Source organism: Chroicocephalus ridibundus, chromosome 4 (genome assembly GCF_963924245.1).
Source record: "Chroicocephalus ridibundus chromosome 4, bChrRid1.1, whole genome shotgun sequence".
Taxonomy (NCBI): domain Eukaryota; kingdom Metazoa; phylum Chordata; class Aves; order Charadriiformes; family Laridae; genus Chroicocephalus; species Chroicocephalus ridibundus.
The window spans coordinates 27,971,007-27,994,015 of record NC_086287.1 but is presented as its reverse complement, the minus strand read 5'-3'; the positions used below and the strand labels follow the sequence as shown (position 1 = coordinate 27,994,015).

Below are 23,009 nucleotides of genomic sequence, written 5' to 3'. Positions count from 1 at the left end.
TTTACCAGAAACTAGTGAGCAAATGACCATTTGGGCTAGGGAACATGTAACGGTCATGAAAATTTACCAGGGTTTGGGTCTCCATCCATGCTTATTTGCTTGTGTCTTCCTTCTCACCCTTTACATAACGCTGGTCATCTCAGACTGCACGCCTGTTGGGAAATGGACAGTGTCTCCTGTATTTTGATAGCACTCATAATTGGAGTCTGGGGATACGAGGGTGGAATAATAGTTAAATAAGAATAATTCAGTGATAGCTTCATTAATTATTTTGTTTTACCAGCAATGAAGTCTCAGGTACTGATGACCAACGATGCAATGTTCTATCAGTAACCAAGGCAAAAGGATCAACATACACTCAACATATAAAAGACATTCCCAGAAAGACTCCCCAAAGAGCTCTTAGACCATGGATATTCATTGGCTCTGGAGAAAGGTCCTGCCAAGAAGGACAGACCTAGCAGAGGACAGTCAACAAAGGACCTCTGCACCCAGACAGATGGTTTTTTGTCCAATGGTGTCCTGCAGAAAAACATGGAGTAGCCAACAGCCTTGGGTGAAACCTCTAGTTTAGAAATGACTCCGTTCTTCTTTACGTGTTCTTGACTTGCTCTTTTATTTCCTCTGATGCATAAAATTCGGTAAATAAAAGCTATGAACAGTTTCTGCCAGGTTCAGTAGCTGAATGTCCAGGGATAAAGGTGCTCAGCCTAGTTCCTGTGCAGGAAACTTGTGAGCTCCCAAAACATGCTGGGAGAAACTGCCATGGACCTGTGGAAAGCTGAATAAAACCCAGACAAGACCAAAGCGCCTATGGAGAGCATCATGATCCATGACCTGCAGACACCAGGTATTGACATTATTAGCACATGTGCCTCTTCCTCCTTTGGAGCCACACTTGCTCCCCTGGCCAGGCAGCGAGCCTGAGGAGCACAGGGTGCACCCACGACTTACTTTTTCTAGGCTGCCCCTCGCTGGGGACCTGGGCAGATGCAGCACGGAACAGGGCCCAAGGCCAGCAGAAGACCAGACAGGGGTACCTGCCATGTTACCATCCCCAGGGAGAACTTGGCTGTGTGCTTTTTGCTCCTCTCCATCAATGGCATGAGCGGTGGCCAAGCTGCTTCCTGCCCCTGGCAGGGCTGTGTGCAGGAAATGCAGGACTTTGTCACGGCCATGTCATGGGTGCTCCCGAGCACTGAAACCTGCTGGGGAGCTGAGAGATGGAGGTGGGCTGGTGGTGGGACTTGCATGGGTGCTGCCACCCTGCTCCCCCAAGCACTGAGGCAGAAAAGCACACAGGTGGTGTCCCCTACCATGCTGACCTCCTCTGAGGTCCAGCCCTGTTTGGCTTTGGCACCCAGTGCTCCCTTTCACAGCCAAAACCACTGTGGCAAGGCAATCTTGCCAGAGGAGCCCAGGGGGCCAGTCTCCTCCTGCCCCACTCTCCCCCTGAACCCCTGCCAAGCCTCTCCCTGCTCCTTCCCAACCGCACATGGAGGAGAGGGGAGGCCCCGCTCCATAGCTGTGGCTGGGACAGCCCTGCCCCTCCCTAGGAGGACCACCCCCACTTTCAGAAGAAGACCGGTGTGTGGCAGGGCAGGCGTACAGGCAAGAGCAGGCAGCTCTGCCTGCAGCAGGCCAGCAGGAGCTGAGGCCATTTCACCCTGCAGATGCTCAGCTTTCAAGGCTGCAATAAGCAGATGGGAGCGGCCCCCCAGTTCCTTAACGCCTCCCATCCCCGGCATCTCCCCGTGTGCTAGCTCAGGCACCCCGGGGTGCGGGACCCCCCTGAGTGGCACGGCAGGGATCACACCAGGATAACCTCCAGAGCCCTCAGAACTCTGAGGGGGGCCGAGGCGCCCCTCTGAGGGGACAAGATGGACGGCGCATCCTCCCAGCTCTGCCTGGCGCCAGCGAGGAGCCCATGAATGGGGCTGGGGCTTCGCCAGGCTGGGCCAGGGTGGGAGCCGGCGGTGGCCATGGCTCCTCTGAGCGTGGCTGTGGCTAGTACTCCTTGGCCTCCTGCAGCTGGGAGAGGTACTCCTCCTCGGCGGGGTTGTCAGCACACCGTCGCCCGTTGTTAGGGGGCCGGACGGCATGGTAGCGGCTCCAGTCACCCTTGCAGAGGATCCAGGGCAGCATGTCCACCTTGTAGTGCAGCTCCGGGGAGAACTCTGTGCTGATGAGGTTGGGGACACCGGCCCCCTTGCCACGGGTGATGAGGCGGGTGTGCTCGTCGTAGCAGCAGTGCTGGGCGGCCAGGGTGGTGCTGTCGAGGGAGAGCATGGAGCGCAGGCAGAAGCGCGCTGTCGGCTTGTAGATGTCCAGGCGCTCCTTGGGGCCACTGGCGTCCCGCCATCGGAAGCTCTTGCCCTGCCGCTCATCCCGCAGGTTGACAGCACTGTAGACGGCCTCCAGCGGGTAGGAGCAAGGGCAGCTGGGCAGGTCCGTCAACACCTTGCTGAGGTACTTGGTGAGGAAGTCGCTCTTGCAGTTCAGCCACTTCTCACAGCTGTCCACCTCTGGGGAGGAGACACCAAAAGGGTGAGGGCACGCGCCCCCTGCTTTACCCAACTGCCATTTGCCCGTGACCTCCCCAGCACCACCTGTGGAGCCTGCAACTGCTGTGCAGGAGCAGCCAGGCTCCTGGGATGAGCTAGAGCCAGGCTCCATCCCCGAGGCAGTGACAGAGGGAAGGGGTTTCGTGCTGAGGCAGAGCCCCCGCGAGGGCACCCATCACTACAGGGACTGGGCTGGCAGGAGGAGTGTTCCCCCATGGCAGAGGCCACGGGGCAGGCTGGCCTCAGCCCCTGCACCATAAAGCAGGACCATGTTGTACCAGGGCTCTGGGAGGAACTGGGTTTCCCAGCAGGACTGTTGAAGCCTGTACGTGGGCAGTGGTTTGGGTGACTTGGGTCTGGACACTAGATGTGGGAGCCCTTGGCAGAGCCCTCCCCATCAGCCAGCTACAGACCCACAGGGTCTGGCACCGAAGCCCCCAGAGCAAGGCAGAGGCAGAGGCTAACCTGAGTTGAACATCTCTGTGGTGTTGTCATTTTTGAAAGGTGTCTCCTCTGTGGTGAAGACCATTTCCCCCTCTGCTCCTTGAGAGGGAAAAAAAAAAAAACAAAACCAAAGAGCTGGGCTGAACACCAGGAAGAGTGGTGGGGTTTTTTCCTCCATAAGGGCACCAGACACCATCCATCTTCCACCTCCTCTCCCACCACTGCTTCGGCAACAGACCTGTGCCTGGAAGGAAGGGACAGCAGCAAGACACACAGGACAGAGGCGCCCAAGGCTGTGGGTTATGCAAATCCCAGTGAATGGGCTGGCTCTCAATACGCCTCAGGAGAGGATTTCAAGCTCCCAGTGTGAGAGAGGTGCAAGGAGTTGCACACAGAGCTGGACACCAGCTCTGTCACCCTTAGGCACCCTGTAACTGCCTTGGGAGTTATGAAGCCCCATCAGAACTTCTTCGTGGAAACAAATCCCCATGGTCATTAGCCCAGACTGCATTAAACATAACTACTTCTTGAAGCACAAGCAATGCCCAGCCCGCAGCGGCGGGGGACAGCCCACATTGGGGTCGGACAGTGCCCAAGCACTGGTATGGCTGAGGGCTCACCAGGGCAGCGTGGCAGGTCGCAGGTCCTCGATTCCGTTGCTGTGCAGGCATAGCCACAGGACCGGGTCCTCTTCTGGTTGCCACTGCCACAGGTGATGCTGCAAGGGGACCACGGGCTCCACTCCTCCTCATCTTCATAGTCTGCACAGCCGGGGAGAGGCAGAGAGTGGTGGACCTCAGCAAACCCTCAGCAGGAGCGGAGCCAGCGGCCACCTGGGACCTCCCCTCATCTCTGCCCTGTTCCTGGGATGTCCTTTACAGGGATGCAGGGCCAGCGCTGACCAGGACATACAGAGGTGCCCAGCCACGTGGCAATGCCAAGGGCCAACCCTGTCCTCGCTGGCAACCCCAGGGAAGCAGCCCCTGAGCAAAGGCTCTCATTCTCACAGCTTTGCTCATGGTCATACCAACCCAGACAGGAATTGCTGCCCATCCTCATCCTCAATGAACCTGCCCGATGCACTGGCCATGATGCTAAAGCAAAGGTTGGGAAGCTGCAGAAGGGAGCTGCTGTGGTGCCCTGGCCTGTCTGCCCACCGGCACCTGCCATCTAGCCCTCTGCAGGTCCTCTCCTGGGAGGTGCCCAGGTCTGTGGCAAAGGCTTCTGGCATTAGTGTCACTGCAGGGACCTGAGTCGATGACAGCAGCACTTGCCATTAAACATTTACACTGTATTTCTCATCTGAGCATGCCTTCGCTAGAGTCCACAGATCAGTCTGATTACATGGAAGGGCAATTCCCACTGCCATGTCTGACCGATGGCTGCCCCAGCTAGGTGCTGGCCTTGCTCCTTGGCATGCTTGCTTATTTTTTAAGTAGGAGCTGAGCACCACCATGCTGTGATCCCCCGTACAGGGCCGTTCCCCCTGCAGCGAGACAGGGCTGTGGGTGAGGCAGGGCAAGGGAGGGCAGTGCCAGTCCGCAGGGCAGCTGCATGTGCCCAAGGACTCACCGTAATTATATTTTTCCTTAAAGATCCAGTTCTTCTGCCCTGGCCACCGCTGATCCCAGTCACCTCCCACTCCACTGAGCGTGGACTCCTCCTCCTCATACTCTGCTGTGTAATCTTCCTCCTCCTCCTCTTCTTCCTCCTCCTCCTCCTCTTCCTCCTCCCTGTCCCCTACATCCAGATTGTCATCCTCTTCCTCCTCTTCCTCTTCCTCCTCCTCCTCAGCGGGGTCAGTGTATTCCCAGAAGAGGGGCCAGAAGAGGTCCTTGTGAGACAACCACTCAGAGGACGTCAGGGACCAGTCATTGCTTGTCTCCTTCAGTAAGTCCATCTCCATCTCAGCCTGAGGATCATCCACCACTTCAATGGTCACCTGGAAGCCAGATATGAGGCAGGGCAGTGAGCCGGCGCACAGCCCTTGGACAGACCTACCAGCCCATGCACTAGTTTCCAGCCCAAGAGGCCAGAGATGCTTTGAGCTATAGGACCACGCAAGGAGTGCAAGAGGTCTCACCTCCTCTGAAGGGACTGAGCAGGGCAGAGCAGGAGGTGCAGAGGTGCTGGTGGTCACCCACAGGGACTAACATCACCCTCACTAATTGAGAGGTCACCCCTCTAGGAGCGTTTGCTCCTGCTCTACAGAGAGGGGCTGGGGCAGGAAAAAGGCCATGAGCAAATTCCTCTGGCAAGGAGCTTGTCTGTGCCAGCTATTCGCATCTGGTGGTTACCAAGAAGACAGAGGGCAGTGGCTACACAGACCCTTCTCACAAGATCTTTCCTCTTAGGGAATGAAGTAAGGCTGGGGAGCACATGCGGTGCTCACCCACATCCCCCCACGGCCCATCCAGACCTGCTCCCCACCTGGATGTTGGGGTTCTGGGCACTCAGGTCCACGTTGGCCAGCCCTGGCAAGCTCTGCAGGTCCAGCATGAAGGGCAGGTTCTCCTCCCGGCCAGTGTTGCTGGGCTGGGGCATCTCTGGGCTCCTGGCAGCCTGCTGAACCACCCCACGGCGCCTGTGCCGCCGGGGGCCAGCCTGCCCACTCCGCCTCAGCCCCCGTGCCTTGCCCGATGGCGGCAGCTCCTCGTCCCTTGCTGAATGGGGGTCGGATGAGGCAGAGACCTGGGGAGGGAAGAGGTGGTGAGAACATCTCCCGAGGGTGGCTGTGCAGGGAGCAAACCGCCGCCCAGCAAAGTGGTGTGTCTGGCCTTCTGCACCAAACAGTTCCTCCTCCACACCATCAGGGCAGCAATTAACACGTAAATTAATTAAGTTAATACCCCGTGGCCTGTACTGTGCCAGGGCTTGGCCCCGCTGCACCTGAGCAACCTACAGGTCTACTCAGGCTGGTGCTTCCCATCTCCGTGACCATATTCTCTGCACCCCTCTGCTGTCCCATTCTGCTTCTCGCTCTCCCTTTTTGGCCATCTCTTGTTGCCTGGAGATGGGTAACATGAAGGGCTGCTCCGGGTCACAGAGTTAACCAGAGCTCACCTTTAATAATTTTATATATTTATATTAAAAGTTTATAACAAGGGCTTTATGACAAGGAGGAAAACCTCACCTAAATAAATTGTTCTGTGGTGTTGGTATTAGGGCTAACAACTTCAAGCAACACAGGTTTGAGATTTCAGATGCTGCCCAAAGGCTACCACAAGGAGGGAAAGAAACTGCTGGTAGATATAACCCAGCTACCTTTACCATCTCCTTGGGAAAGGGAAGATGCCCAGCAGAACAGGACAACAAAACTTACTTGCCAGTGCTGCCAATGGCTCTAACCGCTGCTGCTGCTGCAGTGGCACGTGGCACTTCGTGGCCAGCCCTGCCCAGGGGGTGCAGGGGGAGCAGGCAGGGAGCAGGCAGGGAGCCTGGCTGGGGGGGCAGAGCCAGCCGGCCAGGGGCACGGGGACGCAGCCAGCGAACCCTGCCAAATGGCCGGGCTCGCGCTGAGTTCCCACGTTCCTCGTCCCCGCGCTCGGCGCGCGCCAGCATAAAAGAGCCAGAGTCAAAGGGCCAGCAGGCTCCAGTGCGCCCGAGAAACCGGAGATGGGAACAACTGGCAAAGCCCCCCCGCGGCACAGGCCGTCCCCGGGAAGATCTGCAGGGCCCCCGCAGCTCGAGGATGGGAGCGGAGGTCCCCGAACCCCCAGCATCTCCGCCAGCGGCTGCCTATTTCTGGCTGCCCAGCTGAAACCCCCTTTTGTTCCCAAGCTCTCGCCCTTCACGCCAGCCCAGCCGAGAGCCGCGGGATTAACGAAGAGAGCGGCGTGCCCCCTCCCCACGGGGGGGACGAAGAGAGGCATTTCTACCTGCAATTAGAGCCAGATGGTTTGGGGAAGGACTCCCCTCCCTTTCATCCTGATCACTGGAGCACTTCAAAGGCAGCTGGAGCCTGGCCAGGCTCTCATGAGCGCACACAGCCTGTCCCCAGCCCTGTGCCCGCACATCAAAGCCCGCGACCCCCGTCCCCGGGGGAGGGAAAAGAGCAGCAGGGACGCTGCTGGTCCCTTGGCTGCTGCCCAGAGCGGGCTGGACGCGGGGAAGGGCCGGTGACAGACTTCACCAGATGGGCCTAGAGGAGAGAGGGCTGCGGGGAGGAGGGAGCCTGTGCTGCCTGGCGAGAGCCTTTGGGGCTCGCCCCTCTCCCTGGCTGGGAGGGCTCCTGTGGCACAGCTGGTAGCAAACGTGGGCACAGACAGACCTCTCTGCCTGCACCTTCCCCTCCCAACTCCCTTTGCCCCTGTCACAAAACCACAACGGTTTTGGAAAGAACCCATGGGAAGGATGCCCGGCTCTGCCCCAGTCTGTCTCCCAGTGTCTCAGTCTCTCTCTTGTGCCCAGGACTCCCTGGCAGGGAGCACAAAGGAGCCCAGACGGAGCAGAAACAGCAAGAGGGGGCCAAACAGGCAAACCTGGCTGTGTTGCGGCTACATGACACCACCTGCCAGCGCTGGGTTTGCTGCCAGCTGCTCGTGCCCAACACAACCCCTGCACACAGGGCTGCCAACAGCCCTGCGAAGCTGGCGCTCCTGCCTAATTTGCAATGAGCTTATCGGAGCTGGGTAAGCTCGTTACACAGACAACCCAAATTTAATACACATGGAAAATGAGGTCTCCTCTAGCAACAAGATCCGAGCTCACCCAAGGACATCAGAGCAAGCGAGCCAGGAACAGACTCCAAGTCTCCAAACTTACACTCAGTGCCTAATTCAGATTTTACGCCCAAACAAGCTCAAGAAATTCAGAGTACTGTTCCCACAGGGAAAATGTAACACTTCCCCAGGGGAACTGTCTGCGAGAATGTCACAGGGTGAGCAGAGCTCCCTCGGCTCCCAAATCCTCCGGAGGCACAAAGACCCTGGGGGTGTCCGCCCTGGATAGCCCAGAGTCCTTCAGCGATGCTCACTGCACCATACCACCCAACCCTTCCCTCCTGCTAGCGTCTGCATCGCCCCAAGTCTTCACTGTGTTAAAATTTGTCCCTGCATCAGAAGATGGCCCTCCTAAGCAAGGTCCTGCTCAGTGTCCTGCCCCAGCCAATCAAGCCATGGATTTTAGCAAGGTCCTATGAGGTCCAGTGCTCCCTCCAGGTCAGAGCATCAATGGGCACCATGATCCTCATGGGCAGAAGTGTCTTCTCCATGTTACCAAGGGGCTCCTGCCAGGCACGCAGGCAGCTGCCCTTGAGGGTTGCACTCTTGCCACGCGACACCTACCCTCTCCTCTGCCCTGCCTAGGGAACAGCTAGATAAAGCCATCAAGCCTGGAGCTAAGCCACTGCAGTGCATCAGCTGAGGGAAGAGAAGAGCTGGCCTGTCCAGAGCAAAAACTCTGCTCTCCACAGAGCACAGCAGAAAGGCTGCAAACTGTCACAGAGCTGCTCATCAGCAGCTCCCTTCTTTTGCCGCTGGGGAAGGACACTTGCCACCACACCACAGAAGCAGTGAGCGCAGTGCCAGGAAGCCATCAATGTCTTGCAGCCAAGCTCCAGCCTTCTCCTGCGACCAGCCAGCACCAAGCAAAGGAGAAAGACGAAGGGGGAATTGCTGTAGCTTCTCCTGCATACACTTGGGATATCCTGCCTGGCTGGGAATAAGGGTTTCCAGGGCAGGAACCCGAAAGAAACTCTGGAGCAGCACCCAAGAAAGAGCATGCACTTTCCTTTTGTGAAGCTCACGTTTAGACTGAAGGCTATTAAGCAGGATCACACTCAGCTTCCTACCAGCCCAGGAGCCCTTCCCACATAGTCCAGGCTCTCCTGTGTGTAGGACTGATCACCTAAACACCTTGGGGCACAAGCTCAGCAAAGATGTTAGGAAGGGGAAGGAACTCGTCAGCAATTCACACCGGTGTCGTGCCTACTTTGTACATAACATGGGCAACAGTGTGTATGGAAAAGTTATGGGGAAAGGCCACACATCATTTGTCTATAGACTAAAGGCTGATCGTTTCCCATTTCTAGTCCATACACCTCTATTAAAATTGCTCGGAAATGTGGCAAAGAGAGCAGCCACAAAACCATTTCAAGGGATGGAAAGCCTTTTCCAGTGAAAGACTTGTACAGTTCAATTTGTTTGTCATGTTAAACAGGAAGGCAATGACTTGATTTCCCAGTTCTTTGAGGCAATAATCCACCAGGCACCAGAGACTCCCTAATCCAGAACAGAAACACATAATAGGAACCAACGCGTTTGAGTCAAAGCCAGACAAATTCAACTGAGGAATAAGGATCGTGCTTTTAACGCTGTACGTGATTAACCACAGAAACAAGCTAACAAGGAAAGTGGCAGTATCTCTTGTGGAGACAGTCAAACCCATGTCACTGGGCTCAACACATATGTACCGCATCTGTGCTACGGAAGAAATTCAAGGAGCTAATGATTCCTTCTGGTCTTAAAATCTGCAATTTTGCTATAAACTTCTCTAAGATTGAACTAAACTTGGGTTAAAAAAGCAAACGACCGACGTTCACGTGCTGTAGCTCTTACATAAAAATTATTAGAGACGTGACATCTCAGATCCTACAGCAGTTTAAAATCTGAAAACATCAACAGACTAGTCCCTGTGCTGTACAACCAGGGACACCACTAAGCTGCTACTACAACCACAGGTACTTGTCCCTCCAGCGTATTCCCCAGCATCTCCGTAGGCACCGCAAGTTGCCAGCGAACCCACTGTCAGCGCTCTTTGTAACTATATACATTGCTGAGCAGAGCTGCTCTTCATCACGGGGCTAAACCCAAGCCAAGTCCGCTGGAGATAGCTCCCCAGGGAGTGAAGCTCTGCTGGAGCCTCTGCACCAGCCTGTGCATCCGCATCAGCAGCGCGGAGCAAGCGAGTCCCGGCACAGGACAAGCTCAGCGGTTGCAGCTTCCACGCACACATACCCCAAGCCAATTAGGGAGCGCGTAAACTCAAACTTGTTCAGCTTGAACCAAAGAAACCTGTGCACACAGGAGTGAGATCAGAGGCAATGTTCTGGCCATGCTTTGGGCTTGTTAACACTGCAGTGAAGAAAATGACTTATTTGCTAAAGGCTGGTGTTGCACTGGGCTATAATTATAAGGAATGGGGGGGTTTGTTGCTTAATCATTACTGCTTGTGTTAGATTTCCTTTGAATAGTTTTACCACACTGTACTGAAACAAGAAACCACCAGAAGAACTCTTAATCTTTTCCTGAATAGAGCTGAGTCTACACAAGCATCTTCCTACTCTTTCCCCCAAGCTCTCTTCAACATTATTTTAAAAATCTGCCATGCAGTTAGTTGCAAACTTGCCCACTTATGAATTAGCCAAGAACAAAATAGAAATCAGAACATTTTTTTTCCGTTTTTCTTTCCTTCCATATTCACCTAAATGAGCTGCAAAGATCCGGAGAAAGCTTTCAAAACAAATTTATCTTTGGACTGAAACCGGGCAGGAACAACACCAGAGCAGGGTTTTATTATAAGGTTATGGAAGCAAAGGGATGCTGGCTGGTCGCTTCAGAAGGAAGCCCAGCCTGTCTGGGGGCAGAAAGGCCCAGGATAGTTTTCGTTAGTGGGTGCGGGAGAAAGGGAAGGTTTTTCCAGTGCTAACAAGTAACACCGTTAAGTCTCTTTAAAATAAAGGAAGGTTGAAGAGCAGGGTAATCAACAGGAACAAACGCAGTGCGCCACGCTGCCTCCCTCCCATAGTGCTGGGCATGCTCTCTCCTTGATGACCCCACCACAGACACTGCTCAAAGGAAGGGCTTTTTTAGCCCAGCTGGCTGCGACCGCCTTAGCCTCCCGAGAGCTGTAGTTTGATCCTCCCGGCTCATATCCCATCCACTGGCACAGTCTTTCAGCCACATGGAAAATTCACTGGACGCACATCAGGCAAGTGACCTCTGCTACCCATCAGCTCATCAGCCGCTTAACCCATTTCCCAGAACCGTGCCAAAGCACAGCGTGCTTCTAGAGGCGTCAAGAGCTGGGTGGGTACCTACGAGAAAACAGGGAAGGTGAAGATGCCACCCAGTCCCTGTTACTGTCTCTAAGACCTCCCGAGCCACCATCCCAATGATCAGACACAACACCTTTAGACTTACAGGCAGGTGGTTTAGCAGAAGCCATGATGGTTTTTAGAAGGTGAGCTCTGGAAGATGTGCCAGAGGTAGTTTAAGGCAGTGGACACCTCCAGCTGTCTCCCTCTTCTTCTGCCCTGGATTGCACTCCTGCCTGCAAGGGGCTGTGGCACAAGTAAAGAGTAGGACCATGATCTCCCAACTGCTCTACTCATTGGTCCACCTCAGGATCAACTTGCATTTGAGTGCTGGTTTGTTTTGTTGGTGGTGTTTTTTTTTAAATAAAGACATAAACATCTCCTTTTAGGTTTCAGGAGAGCTCTGCAAGTGCTTGTGGAACAGAAGGGGCACTCAGTTATCATGCTTGCGTGGGCAGATCCTGTTTATGAGAGACCAGCAGGAGCTGGCAGCAAACTGTGGGCTGTGCAGATAATTATTACGCCCTTATGATTATAATTTTCACACAGTTATCAAAATACTTTAGATCATATGGAATCAATCTCTTTTCTAACCAGCTTCATCCCAACTGTCTTGAGTAGGGAGCTGCAGGAGGCAGCATCAAAGGCTTCCTCATTTATTTTCATGTCTCACACTTATTTTCATGTCTCTCAATTGCAACAACTGTAATCTCAAAATTCTTTCCAAGGTTGGTGACTCGGTTGCCCCCGAGGCAGAGCCAGCCCTGGAGCAGAAGACACCAAAGCACAGAGAAGCAGCAGCACGCAGCACTGTGAGGAGCAAGGACATGACATAATTGACTTTGTGCAAGACCGAAAACGGGGCAGTTGGCCAGGCTGCTGTGACTGCTCCTCATTGCATGTCCCTGTTGGCACAGCCCAGCCCCTCTCTCCACAGCTGGCTCTCCTGCGGGCACCCATGAGTAACTTGCCCATGGCACCCTCAGCCAACTCCCCAGTGACACAAGGAGGACAAGTAGGAGCCCAGTGGCTTTTCACCTCTCGCCATGCCTGGCTGTTGTCCTCCTCAGTGTCACATGCAGGCACTTCTCTACCATAAATATCTTCTCCCTCTTTAACACTGAGACAAATGCTGTAAAACACCCATTTTGCAGACAAAGACCTGCCACAGGTCTCTCAGGTAGCCTGCAGCGAGGTCAGGAATAGATGCAGGTCTCCCGTGTCATACTTGGAGAAGGCTCTCAGGAAGGCCTACCACAGTTCAGTTTCTCCTCCCTACCTGCCCCCCAGGAGCAACTGCCCTGCCTCCCACACGGATGAGCCACACAGGCCTTGCAGCGGAGAAGCCGAGGCACCTGGTTAGCACCACTGATACGTCCCAGCACAGCAGCCGGGGCTGTGCTCACACCGCAGAGTCTGCCCAAGTGCACAGGGCCAAAGGCCAACCCTTCACAGGTGGTGCCTGATATGAGGAGCCCAGCCGCTGGCAATGCAGAAGGTACCCCTGAGACCTCTGCTGCAGCCAGGCCAGCTGGAAGCTGCTCAGAGAGAGCCCAGCAGTGGGTATGGAGCAGGTCCCCCGCAGGGACTGCACGGAGAGGTGTCCCCCGGAGAGGTGAACAGACACACATCCATACCCTCCGGTGCTCTCTGGCAAATGCTCCTGCGAGGGCACGTGTTTTCTGTTAACATAGTTGAGCTGTAATACGCATAAGCTCTTAATGCATTGGACTGAGTTGCTGTTAACTTGTTCCAGCTCTAAACCCCATGTGCTTCAGTAACCATTAACTTGTTCCAGCTAATGATCCACATTTGTTAGCCTGCACACTGTAACCCTCCGTCTGCTCCAGCTGCTGATTCCTTCCCCAGTGCAGCCCAGGCAAAACTGCAAAAGGAAAAAAAAACCCTAAATATAGCAAAGCAAGTGCAGAAACTGGAGGGACCAGCCCAAAGCCAGCCTCCCTCTGCACCCCCGGCCTCCTAGAAGAGGTTGCAGGGGGGGACACACACAGGGCTGGTGGGGAGCACAGGGAGACCTGCTCCCCTTGTCCCACGCAGGGCGCACAGGCTGCCCCCCCCCCTCCCCATGCAGTCAATGGGGCAGGAAAGGCAGCCGACCAAACAGATGCAAATCCATCAGGGATCCCTTCAACAACAGACAAAATGGGCACCCGAGCTGGACTTGGGGAGTCTGTGTGCCCTGCATGGGAAGGGATCCAGGCAGGGATGCTGCAACATGGCTTCCTGAAGGGGCAGAGCTGGGGTGACTCATAGCCAGCAGCCCCTCTCCCAGGTGGGTGGCTGCAGCTCCCCAGCCCAGGGCGAGCTCAGCTCCCCTCCCCAGCCAGGGGCAGGATTTAATGACTCCCACACATCAGCATGGGGTGGAGAAAGGGTCTCAGGGTAGGGAAACCCTCCACTCGGCTCCAGTCTGTGTCATTCGTAATTCACTTGTTCGTAAGCTTTCCAGGACAGTCCCTGCTACTATTAAGTAAGTGCCTCGTCAAATAATAAGTACTTTTTTTCCCCCACCAGATGGGAGCCTGAGGCTTGCAGGACTGCAGAGGCAATTCCAAAGTTAGAGGAAAACTAGGGCACATCCAAACTGGGAGGCCCCCTTCCCCAGAATCTTAGCCCCCAGTTGATCCCTCCTCTTCCCTTTGGCCAGTCACTTCCTAGCCGGAGCAGTCCCCAGGGTGCGTACAGACTCACAATAGCTGAGCTGTAATCCCAGGTGCGGCGGAAGCCAAACTGACCCTGAGATGCTCATAGGACCTTGGGGCAGCCCCGCATCACCTCCACTGGAGTCACAAGGAGGGACACCTTGTGGATTCTCCCCAGGAGAGAAGAACTAGATGCTCACCTAAAGGGGGATCTTCGATTTTTAAGGAGCAGCCAACTTAACCATGCAATACAACCGCAGTGTCCCCAGAGGGGAAGGGGTCAGGGGGAACAGTGGACCTAAAGACACCTTGTCTCGCTGGAGGTGCTGCATGGCACAGTGCAGCTGGACTCCCCTGGGGTTTTGGCTGCTGTGGGAGCAGCTGCAGATGAAGGGGAGGGCAAGGAGGGCAGCAGGAGGGAGTGACAAAGTGGTGGGGAAGAGAGGACATCCCAGGGAAGCAGAGAGGTGTGGACCCTCCACTGATGGGACACCTTCTCCAGCACCTCCTGGCCATCCCGCAAATACTATCCCCTCACCCGGTGAGCGCCTCGGGCCTGCCAGGAAAGAGCCAGGGCTGGCTTGCTCACTCCCAGGCTCAGGCTGCCAGGGCTGGGATGGAGGAGGACTCACCTGAAAGGCACCGTACCCATGCCATGCACCAGGCTCTCGCTGCACCCTACGTGATGGAGGCTCCCTTGGCTTGGGGGGACATTCCCAGCCCTGCCTCGCACCCCAGGTCTGCGTGCTAGATAAGGCCAACCAACTGCTCCTAATCCATGATAAACCACCTCTTCCCTGCATGCATGGGTGCTTTCTGGCCATCTGCAGCTGAGTCCCCACCTCGTGCCCATCCAGTGGCACTGGGCACCAGCAGAAGGCAGCAATTTACTGCACTTTGTTCCCTTTGAAGCTGTATCCTTCCCCTGGAGACTAAACCAACCTACAGCCCAGGAGTTGTCAGTGGTCTTCATGCCAAAAGCCACCTGGCACTCAGAAGCAGGTAGGTCACCATCTTTTTGGTGTCTTCATCTCCTGAGTACTGAGATGAAGCATATCTCATAACAGCTTCTCAGACAAACCCCAGGAGTCCCCACGCACAGGGGAAGTCCAGAAACTGAACTGCTTGGAAGCAATACCATGCAGACTGACTTTTACAGCTGGCCATGTAAAAGCATACAACAGCCCAGTGAAGGTTCCCTGCAAAAGCCATCTACCAAAAAAAAAAAAAAAAAAAAAAAAAAAAAGAGTCCTTGCACTCTTGCACTTTTACAAGCTTCTGTCTGAAAAGGAAACATTTTCACACCAAAACATGGCTGCAATCTATTCCCTGCATCTTGGTCACAAGCTCCAGTATTTTATACAAAACCAGAGACCCTGGCTGACAACATTTGCTTTAGAGGAGCTGGATGGCACAGGCCACCTCGCTGTCGTGACTGTAGCTCAGACTGTCCTCATGCTTCCCTATGGGAAGTGTCCGGGCATCTTGTTTTGGGGATTATTCTAAGTGGAAGAATATTTATTGATACTATGAAAAAACAGAAGATCCCTAATTTACACTCCCTATCCCTAAGAAACTGACAAGAGGAAAGCAGGAATTAATCCCCAGCACGCTCCCTCCGTCACCTCGCTGGGCTTGGAGGGACCACGGCTGGAGGCAGGATGAGTCCCCCAGCCTGCCGGTCTTTAAGGAGAAGGTCTGCAAGAGCCGGACACTTCTGGGAACCCAAAGAGAGGGCCGGGCAATGCCCTGTGGAGCGATTTCTGCCTAATCTCTTCCCCTTACATGTGCCTTTTACAGGAACCCCTTTGATTGTGACAATGGGAACGCAGCAGACCTATTTGTGCAGTGAAAAGGGAAGAAGCCCCCTTGTTGGGCAGCTTCCCTACACCCGGCTCCCCTTTGTTTCTGCTCCTGCCTGAGCCCCAGGGCGGGAGGGTTTTCCAACTGTGTTGACTAAGATAATTTGGCACTTCTCAAAAGGAAATTTGCTACAAAGGGCGAAGTACCTCCCTGCGCACAAAGAGCCCCTTTCAGAGCGGAAGGATGCTTCAGTGCACGTTTTGTACCCACAAATCCGACCTCCGCCAAGGACAAAGCCAGGGACAAGAACGCTTAATTGCTGAAGAAATGAAAAGGTAAAAAGCACATCCGCAGGCAAAATGACTCTGCTACTGACACAGCCCGCAGCGGCCGCGGGGATGTGGCTGTGCAGGCAGCCCGCTCCCACCCCGGCTGAGCCCTCCCGAGGGGGCGACAGCGTGGCGAGGTGTCCCCGCGCAGGGCAGACACGGGTGACAACACGAGCTTGGAGATGTGCAGCAGGGCGAGATGGCTCTGGGGAAAGCAAGATCCTCTTCTCGGCCAGGCATCCCTAGGGGAGTCGAGAGGGACCAAGAGCTGGGGCGGGGGGACACACGGGAGCGGAGGCTCTGCCCATCACCCGTCTCCCCAGGCTGTTAGGGCTCCCAAATGACAGGGCTACTCTAACTTGTGGTGTCCTGACAAACTCCACTCAAGCCCAGCTGGTATTTCCCTTTAATGCTTTTTACCTAGTACGGCCACACCACATCTCCCTGGAGCTCCTGTACTCTCTGCTTGCTGGTATCTCCAGCCAGGCATCACGTCACTGCTATACGTTTAATTCTTGAGCACTCCTCTGCACTCGGACTCCTAATGCAGAGGGCAGGTCGATTTAAATCAAGACTGCTACCGATGATTTTTAATCAACAAGTGAAACATCCAGTGTAGGTGTTCAGTTTTAGACATAGTTTCCCATTGCTATATTTACTGGTTACATCAGGCAGCAAGAAACAACTCCTGTTGTTATTCGTTTCCTTATTTCTCAGCAGCCAGGAGCCAGTCATACCAGGTGCTGTACAAACCCACTGATTTGCAGACAGCTACAGCCCTTATACTACGCTCGGTATTTCTTTTGTTCCCTTCTATTATCTCTTATCACAGACACCAGCTTTGCTTTGCTTTGCTTGCAGCCTCAGACCTGGGGAACTCCAACAGCAAGCTCCAGCCTGGATTCTCACCCTGCCCCTCTCCCAGCCCCACAATAACACCCCCGGGTGCCTTGGGGAGCTTGCCGACATTGCTTTTGGCCCCCTCCCTCAGAGTGGTTCCCTCCTGCAAAGGAGCACCCACCAAACCCACCAGAGCTGGGCTGGGCGGCTTGGGGACCCTCCATAAAACACTGCTGGCTTGTTCTGCCGCATTCCGTCACCATTAGGATGCTCATGGCCAACACCCCCATTACTGTTACCGCTGGTACTATTATTTCCATGCAGTTATTGAAGCAGTTGTGTCAGTTTGCACTTCTACCATTTACGTTTCTAGCATGTTAGAACACCAGCTATTTTCTATTTACTAGAAGAGCACTGGAACCGATTGGTATCGGTCGGAAAGAATCCAGACATCTATTAACAATGCTCAAAGCTAATATTTTGAAACCCAGTGAGTTTATCAAAACATATTTTGCATTTAAACCCCCTGACTTCATAAATAAGCAAAGCATTAAGCAATGTGATGAGCTGTCCCTTGTCTCCACAAGGGACACAAGCTCTTCCAAGTATTCAGTTACCCAAATTTGAAGAGCTGCTGGCGTGGGTCAGCGCTTGGACCTGCCACATTTCTGCTCATGTCAGAGTGTGACGCATCCAACCTGCAAAAGTGCTTCTAAAAACCCTGTGGTACACCTGCCTGCTGCTTCGGAGCCCACCGGCCTTCCCAATCATCAAAAAGCCTCTGAATGAGCAGGTATCTTCTCTCGTTAGATTTAAGTCACAGTTTGGAGAGAAAGTATTCTGCCTTTTCAGCTTCCAGTCAAAAAAGACTGAAGAAATAGAAAATATTCTCGCTACATCTGTTGCTTATGCTGGGCTCAGTGTAACTCAGGCAAAGCTTTTCTGCACAGCACCACAGTTCAGAAAATGTAAACGCAAGTTCTTGCTCCTTTGCTAATGGCTGGAAGTAACAGATCCTGACTGAGGTACAGGACTTTGGGACATACCGATAAGGCTACTGCCCAAAGATAAAGCATGAGTTCCTGCCATCCTTCCTGCAATTAGAAGACTTTCTAACTCAAAAATTCACCGAAAACCTAATGGTTTTAATTTTTCTAAATTATTTTAGTATAGAAGTGCAACTCTGAAGCTCAGCACAGATTATAAAGATTCCCATTCAATTCTAAATCGAGGAAAAATGTTTGCTTTAAATAAAGATATTAAATTAAAACAAGTCCAAGTCACGTAATTGCTTAACGGTTTTGATTGTCTATCTGCTCTGCTCCGTCATTTCTATTTTTCTCCTCCTGGCCCCCTTCATTCTACCCACATCTGTAGGGCATTACCCATAGTGTAACCAATACTCCAGCTGTGGCTGCCCTGCTGCCATAGAGACAGGACCTATCAGCGCTACAACAGGAACCATCTGTGCGTATGACCCAAAATCACTCTGGATTTTCTTCTTCATAGTGCTGCTCTTGGGCTCTCCGCTTTAGTTCAAACAGCCGGGCGTGACTCCTGCAAATTCCACCCCATATGCACCAGAAACAGAGGATTTCCTCCCAAAACACAGCTAGAAGACACATGCCAGTACCCACCGCTCTCTCCTTGCTGTGTGAATCGTGCAGCCAGTCCCCCACGGGAGGCAGGGTGTGCACGGCAGCACCAACAGACTCCCCCGAGGAAGCCATTCTTCATCTTCCTCCTTGGTCCGAACCTCCACCCTCAAACCTTTGCCTATAAACATCTTGTATGTTTGTATTTCTGCGAGAAGCAAAGGTCCAGGGGACAGAGGCTGCGCTGTTTAAGTGCCGTGTGTGATCTTTGGCTGGCCGTACAATGCTCCCCATTCACAACCATTCACAAACTGGGACTGACAGCAGCTCGCCCTGCTGCCTGATGTATTTTAGACGTCAGATAAAATGGAGCCTGAGATTGCGCTGCAAGGTCCCGTGGTGGGGACCTGCACAGCTTCCCAACACACAGTTTCTCCCTATCTTATGCCCCCTGCCAAAAGGGCTGCAATACTTCAACGGATTTCAAGCGTAATTCCCTGCTCCCTCTGCAGCCTGAGCACACTCTGCCCGGCACTTGTTCGGCAAGGGAACAGGCATCTACGTCTATGCTTGAAGTTTCACAAGAAAAGTGCAGCACCAACATGGTATAACCAGCGCTACAGCATATACATCCCCACCAGCCCTGTTTGCATCTGCTCCAGTTAAAACCATTACCAGGTTTGACTGGTGGTGCTTGGCTGGAGACACAGCCTGCGCCCTCTCCTGCCCATCGGCCAGGCTTTCCGTGTGGTGGATTGCTCCTTCACACTTGTTCCCTGGATTTCATGCCGGAATGGAGTTTAGTGTATCCAACAGGAGCTGCCGGCATGACTACTCCACAGCGCAGCACCGTGTTCTGGCAATAATGAGCAGTGAGGTGTATTCCCATCACTCGGCACCTCCTCTGCCAGTCTGACTGACACTGCAGATCAAACCTGCTGCTTCCCATACCCCTGTGGATCGCCAGCACGGGCTGAGATGCTCTTACCCTGTCCTGCTCAGCCTCCTCCTACCACCACATTTATTCTTTTCACTCACTTGCAGCAGCAGCATTCTTCAAAAGCGTGTTTTTCAAACACAGCTCTGCTGCCTGAACCACTTTTTCTCCAGAGAAGCATTTCTTTCTCCAGAGAAGAGTTTCAAGATGGAAAGAACTTGTTTTAACCATTCAGTTTTCTGTCTGTCTTATTCAAACCCTGCCCTCCTGGTAGTTTGTTTCTTCCCCGTTCCCCTCCTGTCATCCTCATCAGGTCCCACCAGTTGGTTCCCAGTCTGACCAGTCCCCTCACTGCCTGATGAAGTTTCCCCTTCCACAATCCGCGCTCGGAAGCCAGCGCTGGCCAGGATCCGGCTCTCAGAGGAGGGAGAGGAGCAGCCCCGGGACCTCTCCCCCCACCCCGGCAAGCCTGCGGGGGGTCCCCAGGTCGCCTGCCCGGGGGACGCTGGATGGGGCGAGAACGGAGCATGACCACTCTGGAATCTGCCCCAGGGTCGTCCCAGCGGGAAGGAGAGCTGGTGGCTGAAATCCGTCACGTCTTATTTTTGTAGCAGCGGAGTTTTGAAGTTCCTGGCAAGCCACCAACCTTGCTAATTTTACTGCAGGTCGGCTCGTGGCCGGAGTCCTCGCTCCTACCAGGGATGTTGCCCCCTGGAGGCAACGGATCTTCCCGGGCACTGGGTCACGGCACCCGGCCCCGGTCTCAAAGCACCTAAACCAGCCCCTTTCCTGCAGCCTCTGAGCGATGACAAAGACCCTGAGGCTACCCGAAAATCCCGGAGGCCGGGAAAGGGCTCTGCCCCTCAGCGAGTGCGGAAACAGCCCAGAAGAGGGGAGGCACGACACCCCGCTTCTCCCCCGGGGCTCCGGGCGGCTCGGCCGCGGGGACACGTGTCGGATGCTGCTCCCTCGGGATGTTCACAACCGCCTCCGAGGGAGCCCCGCTGACCGCCCAGGTGGTCCCTGCCCTCCTCAGCCTTCCCGGGCACGGGAGAGGGTGCGGAGGCTGAGAAGGGCTCGTCCCAGCACCCTCCCGGCTCTCCGTCCTTCCCCAAAGGCTGCTTTACCTCCTCCAGCTTGGAGCTCCTCTCCTTCGGGCTGTTGCTGCGCTGTTTCCTCACGGGCAGCCCTCGCACCGCCGCCAGGAAAGTTGTCAGAACGACGAAGCCGAGGATGAGGGCGACTCTCCCTCTCATCACAGGCATCTCTCCCTCCCGCTCGCCCCACCTCGCCCGCCCCGGGCAGGCGGCCCGGCAGCGCGCCCGCCCGCAACGCTACAAAACCCGTCCTTCCTCGGGAAAGCGAGAGGAGCAGGGAAAAATAAGAAAAAAAAATAATAATAAATAGATGTAAAATATCGCAGGGGGGAAGCGCAGTCCCCCGCGGGTGCGGGCAGGGGCAGGGGCCGGGTCCGCCGTCCCGGCCGCTCCGCTCCCTCTGATCTCTCTTGCAGTTTGCCGAGCACGTTTCGGTGTCGCTGCTCCCCCGGGCTCGCCTGACGGTGCCACTGATGCTGAAGGATAACCCTGAAAAGCTTCACGAGTGTGTGCAGGAGGAAAGGGGGGGTGGGGGGGTGGCAAGAGGGCTTCGCCTCCCCACCCCCCTTCCTAATCCTTTCGGCAATCTGATTTCTTTTCCTCCTCTTTCTCCTCCTCACCCCCCCCCCCGCGCTCGCCGAGTCACTCCCCGGTGCTGCCGCGGCTCTTCAAGGCAACGCCGGGCACCGGAGGGCGGGCAGGCGGCCGCTCCCCGCCGCTCGCCGGGGAGAGGCTCCTTCTCGCATGAAGCGCGGTCAAGCCCCTCCTGGGCCAGCGGCGCGGCAGCCGGCCCCGGGCACGGCCCCTGCCCCTGCCCCGCTCGGGGGCTGCCGGCGCTGCCAGACCTCCCCCCCGCTCCCTCCGGGGCGCCGCCGGCCGCTCCTCCCCTCCCGGCAGCTGCATGGCCCGGGCGGCCGCGACCCCCCCACGCCCGCCCCCCGGCCCCGACCCGGCGCTGCCCCTCCGGCGGGGCCGGCCCGGCCCGACCCGGGGCTCTTTGTTCCGCTGCCGGGCTTGCGGCTCGCCTCGGCGGCGCCGGCCTTCCACAAGCCCCGCGGCACCGGGCGCTTCCCTCCGGGGGAGCCCCCGCCGCAGCGCCGGGGCAGCGCCCTCCCGGCGGGGCGGGGCGGCGGCGGGCTCCGGGCTCCGGCCCGGCCGCATGAGGCGGGGAGGATGGAGCGGCCCTGGATGGAGGGGCGGGAGCCGGGGCCGCGGCAGGAGGGAGGGCGGCGGGGCGCTCAGAGCCTCCCGCCTCGCCCCTGGCGAGAAAAGCCTTCGGTCGCGGAGCCGGATTCCGCTCGCCAAGGTCGCCCCCCCTCCCCTTTTCCGAGCCGGAGGTGCGGGGCTGGGGCCACCCCCCGCCCCGAGAGGCAGAAACGGGGCTCTGTGCTCCCCAGTGAACGCTCCGGCTGTTCCCGAGCTGCCGGAGGAAGTTTCCATCACTCAAAATTAAGTCTTTATTCTTTAATCTGTTCACTCCTGCGCCGGCAGCATCTTTTCTAGCCCCCAAAGCCGCGGTGTGGCTGTCCGCTGGGGGGCTAGAGAGCATCTTTTATGGGTCTCCACAGGCATTCATCAGCCCGTGAAGGAAATTATTAGGGAAATGATTATGAAGGAATTATTAGGGAAAGACACTGAAAGGAGGTTTTGCAGCCCAGCGAGGAAAAGCACCGGTGCTGGCACAGACCCCAGAAAGGGACACCTAGCAGGGAAAAAAACCCAAGTCCAACATTTCTACAGCTGCCTTAGCACAACCCCACAGATCACCTGGGCCCATTGGTACACCCACAGCTGAAAACGGGACCTGTACCTCCTTTTCAAATACCGACAACTGGTTTACGCAACCTTAAGAAGGAAATGTTTAAAACAAGGCACAGACCGCAAGACAGATGCGGTCAAGAAGCCCATGCGAGAGGGACCAAGAAGCCCTTTCAAACATCTCATTAGCAGCCTGACACTCTAACAGCAGCCAAGGGTAGCAGCCCAGCTCCCAAGCTGAGCCAGCTTTACAGAGCTAGCACAGAGCTACGTCGGGCACTAGCAGATGTGCTGCACGTCAGGGACGCTAGCAGCTTCTGCAGACCTGTCTCTCCACAACAGAAGAATCTTCTCTAGACTGTGCATCAGGGCTGTTGCCATACAACGGACCTGAGGACTGGTAAGAAACAGCTAAGCATCCATCTGACCTGCAAGGTTTCCTGGCTCTGGAGTCCAAGGCTAGAGGGGAACACTGGTCCCTCTCAAAGAGGCTATGGTTTTACCCAGCCATTCCAGTATGAAACTTATGTGGTGGTTTTTGGTTTGGTTTTTTTGGGGGGGTGGGGGAGGTGAGAGGTGGGGGGTGTAGAGTGATTGTGAAGGAAGGGGGTTTGGTCTCCCAAACAGCAGAAAAGCCTCCTTAGCATTAAGAAAAAAATCACAATATAGCATTTTTTTAAAGTCTTTATTATGCAGAACATAGAATATATTTTAATGGATTTTTTTTTCCCCAAGCAGTTTTTTGTCCAGTGTTTTTTTTTTAAACATGCATTGTTACCTTTTTAAAGCCAATGTACCATCCAATTATCTTTTCCCTGCCCACAGAGCATCCAACTTCATGTTAGTCCTGAGTGTAAAAAAAATTAGACATCTGGCATAAAATATTTTTGGAGGAGCTCCTTTAAAAATTTTATCTAAAATGTCTTATCTACAAAAAAATCCAA

At 55.0% G+C, this 23,009-nt stretch overlaps 1 protein-coding gene across 1 annotated transcript; it reads right to left on the bottom strand.

Moving 5' to 3' along the window:
• Nucleotides 1-1,211: 1,211 nt before the first annotated feature.
• ISM2 (isthmin 2) lies at nt 1,212-20,481 on the bottom strand. The gene is made up of 6 exons (XM_063334264.1): nt 20,338-20,481; nt 5,439-5,699; nt 4,581-4,950; nt 3,629-3,769; nt 3,030-3,107; nt 1,212-2,525 (listed from the first exon to the last, which is right to left on the bottom strand). The coding sequence occupies exons 1-6, from the start codon at nt 20,473-20,475 to the stop codon at nt 2,008-2,010; spliced, it is 1,506 nt and encodes a 501-aa protein (XP_063190334.1). The 5' UTR covers nt 20,476-20,481; the 3' UTR covers nt 1,212-2,007.
• Between the last annotated feature and the right edge of the window lie 2,528 nt (nt 20,482-23,009).

Bases quoted from the DNA above. Each gene is read 5' to 3' on its own strand.
- ISM2 (XM_063334264.1), bottom strand. From the start codon at position 20,475: ATGCCTGTGATGAGAGGGAGAGTCGCCCTCATCCTCGGCTTCGTCGTT. The intron at 5,700-20,337 runs GTAAAGCAGCCT...TTCCCTCCCCAG, and splicing joins GGAGCTCCAAGCTGGAGGAG to GTCTCTGCCTCATCCGACCC. The intron at 3,770-4,580 runs GTGAGTCCTTGG...CCGGCTGTGCAG, and splicing joins TAAGGAAAAATATAATTACG to ACTATGAAGATGAGGAGGAG.